The 4,522-nt window shown below is 28.9% G+C and overlaps 1 protein-coding gene across 1 annotated transcript in view; it reads right to left on the bottom strand.

The window, feature by feature from the left end:
* Positions 1-4,522, bottom strand: part of LOC117167082 (disintegrin and metalloproteinase domain-containing protein 10) — a 418,983-nt gene that overhangs the window by 24,273 nt on the left and 390,188 nt on the right. Inside the window, exon 15 of the mRNA XM_033351703.1 lies at positions 3,911-4,025. Within this exon, the coding sequence (XP_033207594.1) occupies positions 3,911-4,025 (115 nt within the window). The remainder of the gene's footprint in view (positions 1-3,910; positions 4,026-4,522) is intronic.

The raw sequence follows: 4,522 nt of genomic DNA, 5'->3' as shown, positions 1-4,522 counted from the left end.
ATTTTATTTATAAAAAAAGTTCTTAGGTTTAAAAAAACATTCAGTGAACTGAAAAATTGAGGTCGGTAATATAGGTATTTAGCTGTGTCACATGCCCTTAAGAGCGCATTTACCGCCAATGAGTTGACGAAATATGATGGAAAAAAGTTCAAATCTGTTTCATCATGAGACGAACTCATACAAATAGTTTCACATTGTCTTTCTTTTTCGTTTTGTTCGTGAATATTCGAACATTCATTCTGAATTTATCATAAAAAGTAGAAAGTATACATAAAGGATATAATTCTTCACAGAAAGGAATTAACTTTTCATTTGAAACTCGCTTTCTTTCTCAGTGTCACTCCCGTGCTTTCATTATACCGCTAGGGAAAATTGAATATAGAATAGAAAATTGATTTCCAACTTTAAATAGGTTCAGTCTAACGACAATATTATTAAAGGTGACGGGTTAGGAAAACAAACCCAACAGGCTTCTTGTAAAATATTAATGGTAAACGATCTTACCCTGAACTTTGTATTTTCCCCTATCTTAACAAGCGAATTTCCTTAAGGTGGCCATTCGGCGTAAGATTTCAAATTCTTAGTCACTGCATGGTTTTTCTCGGTCAAGTTTTTTAATTTTTCCGATCAACTAAAAATAACATATTTATATTTGCCGCTAAACGCAAACATGTGCTTTGATTGATGCCGTTTATTTTAAGTTAAAAAAAGTAATGTTCAACCAAACAGATGAATTTTGACTTGAAACTATAGGATATTTAATTGGAATAAGTTAAATATTCAGTTGCAAATATTACTTTCCACGAAAAATTAACTTTTAAAAAATAGTTACATTTCCAAGCAAAATAAAGAATTTTTAACTAAAATTCTACATCTTTAACTGAAATTGCTGAATTTTATACCAGAAAGCTAAATGTTCGACTAAGATGACGAATCTTTAACTAGATTAATTTAAGTTTTGACCCAAAAGATAAATTTTCAAACGAGAAGATTAATTTCTACAAAAAATACGGAATTTCAATAAAAAAAGATCACTTTTTAATCAAAAATTAAATGAATCAATATTTATTAAAGGAATGAATGTGCAATCAATGAGCTCAATTTTCAACGAAAATGATGGATTATTCTATTGGAATAATAGTTACATTTTCAGTTAAAAAAAATATACCAAAAAAGAAACAAATTTTCAATAAAAGAGTTAATTTTTCTGTTAAAAAATCAGTATCATCAAAAGAAAAAAAAAACAAGTTTTCAATCAAATAGCTCACATTTCAACCAAATAAATAAATTTAAAATTAAACAATTTTGGAAAGTTTTAAATGATGAATGTTTAACTAATACAAGTAATTTTTAACAAAAAGCCTCAAACGAATAAATTTATATCCAAACTGAAAGACAAATTTTCAACTGAAATTATGAATATTTAACTGAAATTCTTACATTTTCAGTCGAAAAGTAGAATTTTTAAAGAAGAAGAATAACTAACAAAGAACAAGATCATTTTATACCAAAAAATCTACTTTTTAACCAAATACGTGAATTTTCAACGAAATAGTTTAATTTTCAATGAGAAAAACAAATTTTCAGCCAAACTTTCATCATCTCCGGAGAGTCGTGGGACCGGTACCTCTAGAGAAAAAAGGTTTTTCTCTAAGTACTTAAGGCTGTTGCTCTTGGTGGTTCGGAACCCACCTTAAACTGTAGGTCCCCCTTCCACCACCAAGTAAGTATGTGGAGGGTGTGTAAAGAAATAGAGAAGGTGTAAGAAAAATGTAAACCCTTAGGGGACACATTAGAAAAAAAATAACTAAATTTTCAAGAAAACATAAAAAAAATTAAATTTTCTTTTAAAATCTAATTCTGAACCAAGCTAAAATGGATTTTCAGCCAAATTATTTAAGGTTGCTAGTGGAATAGTTAAATTTTTAGTTAAAATAATTTTGTTTTTAACAAAGTAGTTACATTTTTAACCAGAGATGAATTTTAAATTAAACTAAAAGAAAATGTATTCGAAACTAACAATGTAATAAAATTGTCTATCATTGCATAATTCAAAAATATTTCTTCTGCTTTATATTTCTTTACGAAAATTCCCTATCCTTAAATAAAAACAAGCATCATTTTCTAAATTTCCCTGTTCCAAGTCAGGATAAATGAATAGCACGGACAACTTTGTTAATTGTTCTGGAAAAGATCTGAAAATGCATTGCCGGGTATTTTCAAGTGTGCTCTTTCAAAATCTGACCCAAACATTTTTGAAAAAACCACCCCTTCCCACCCTATTTTTCATTTTTAAAAAACACCCAATTTTTTAAGGTAAAATTTTTTTTCAATCGCATTTTAGATGCGAAAGAAGTATTGACAATAGCTGAAATCACAAGAACTCCGATTCAAAATGTCCAAACAATAGAGTAATACTTACAAAAAATTCATTTTTCATCATTGAGAAAAAAAAACAAAAAAAAGGTTCTTTATAAACGTCTACAAAAAAAATTAAAATAAAATTCTACTTGAATCAAACTCTACGGATTTTAAAAATTTCAACCTAACTCAACTTTTATTGATTTTTAGAACTTCATTTCTTTTTAATTTTTTTGGTATTGAAAATAGTATTTTTCAAAAATTGCCGTTTTTCACGCCTTTGGGCTATTTTATGGGGTGGTAATGAAATTTAACCTTAGATAAAAAAATAAAATGTTTTCTCCTTTTATTGATATGTTTTTTCCCATTTTTACCTGTTTTCAAAGCGGAAACAATTTTTTTCATAACAATCCGTAAAACAGCGATTTTTCGTAAATAAGTTATTCTAGGGGTGGTTCTACAACCCCTTAATGATGAAACATGAATTTTCTGTGTGTATAATCTTATTATTTGGACATTTTGAGTCGGAGTTTTTGTGATTTCAGTTCTTTTCAAGACCTCTTTCGCATCAAAAACGCGATATAAAAAATTGTTACCTTAAAAAATCACGTGTTTTTTAAAATTGAAAAATAGGGTGGGAAGAGGTGGTTTTTTCGAAATTTTCGGGCCAGATTCTGAAAGAGCACACTTGAAATTACCCGCCAATAAATTTTCATATCTTTTCCAGCATAATTAACAAAGTTGACGGACAAAAACGGACAAACTGGGTCAATAAGGGTTAAAGTGTATTCCTAATTTTTTATTGCAATTAAAACTCTTCGAATGCATGAGAAAAACTAATAACTAATGTCAACGAAAATTATAACCCTTAAACAAAAATAAATTATAATTTAATTAGTGCAAATTGAGATAACGTGAAAAATATAAGATCCATAAACCGTAAATAAGTTATTTAATCAGTAAACTCATAAACAACCTTATATTCTGTGCGACTGTAGGAAAAGTAATAATTACTTGACTAAATTGATCAAAATTATCAAAATAATGAAAACTTACATTTTACTGCGATCAGAAATAAATTCAAGCTCATATAATTAAATTCACGGTCATTTCCTGATTACTTTTTGGACACTAAATTGCCCGGTCGTTTCCCGGGCAAGTCGCCACCCTGTTTCACTTATTCCAGTATCGTAATTTTGCTAAGGCGCAATGAAAACTTTTCCACTTATATCTATTTAACGATTTAAATACTGCTTTTCCAAAGGATTCAATTTAACGTTTTAATTTATGAGGAAATACTCAAATGACTTATGCGAGAAAATATTATTTAAAAATTATTGACTGAAGTATCAGTAAGAATATTTTTAGGAACTTGTAGACATACTGTCGATAAGAGATTTTATCAATAATCTCACAAACAAAAGCGCCCATAAATATGTTTTTTTATTAAATACTTGAAGTCAATTGTAAACTGGAGTAAAATGATATTATGGATTCAAGTTTTTATCATAGATTTAACATCTTTTATACAAAAGAAATGTTTACTTACCTCCCTACATTTTTGGAATACATCACAGTAACCGTTGTAATCATTGCATGGAGTGCCTGGTTTTGAAAACATGTCTGGAATATCATAAGGTGGCGAATTCCAGTCAAATGACGATCTGTGAAAGTGGAATAAAAACTTTGTTTGATAAATAGTTTGGAAGTTATTTTTGATTACATTGTACAAAATAACGCATACTCAAAAGCTAAGAGGAAACAATAGGCGTATCCTGGCTATTCAATAAACAGACTATTCCGATTGCTGCCTCGAATATATGATACACACTCGAGAAAACACAAGCTTCGAATCTATCTGTAGAAATATTTTCTTTCTAAGAAGCTTTATATTTATCAATGAAAATAAGTACAAAATAACAAATTAATTTTGCACAATTTATATGTGTACATTTAACGAACAATTATGCCTATTCAACAAAAACCCTGTCTGTGCGACTATTTTTTAACGAATCTACAATGAAAAAAATCCCGCCATTAGTTCGAGAGAAAAAACAGCTTATGAGCTGATAAATAAACTCCATATAGGACAGCGACTCCCGTCTGATTATAACCGAGACAAGCAATGCTCAACTCCAGTGATCGAACCAGCATTAAAGAA

The sequence above is a fragment of the Belonocnema kinseyi genome, chromosome 2 (genome assembly GCF_010883055.1).
Source record: "Belonocnema kinseyi isolate 2016_QV_RU_SX_M_011 chromosome 2, B_treatae_v1, whole genome shotgun sequence".
Classification (NCBI taxonomy): domain Eukaryota; kingdom Metazoa; phylum Arthropoda; class Insecta; order Hymenoptera; family Cynipidae; genus Belonocnema; species Belonocnema kinseyi.
This window is presented reverse-complemented; position numbering and strand designations above follow the sequence as displayed.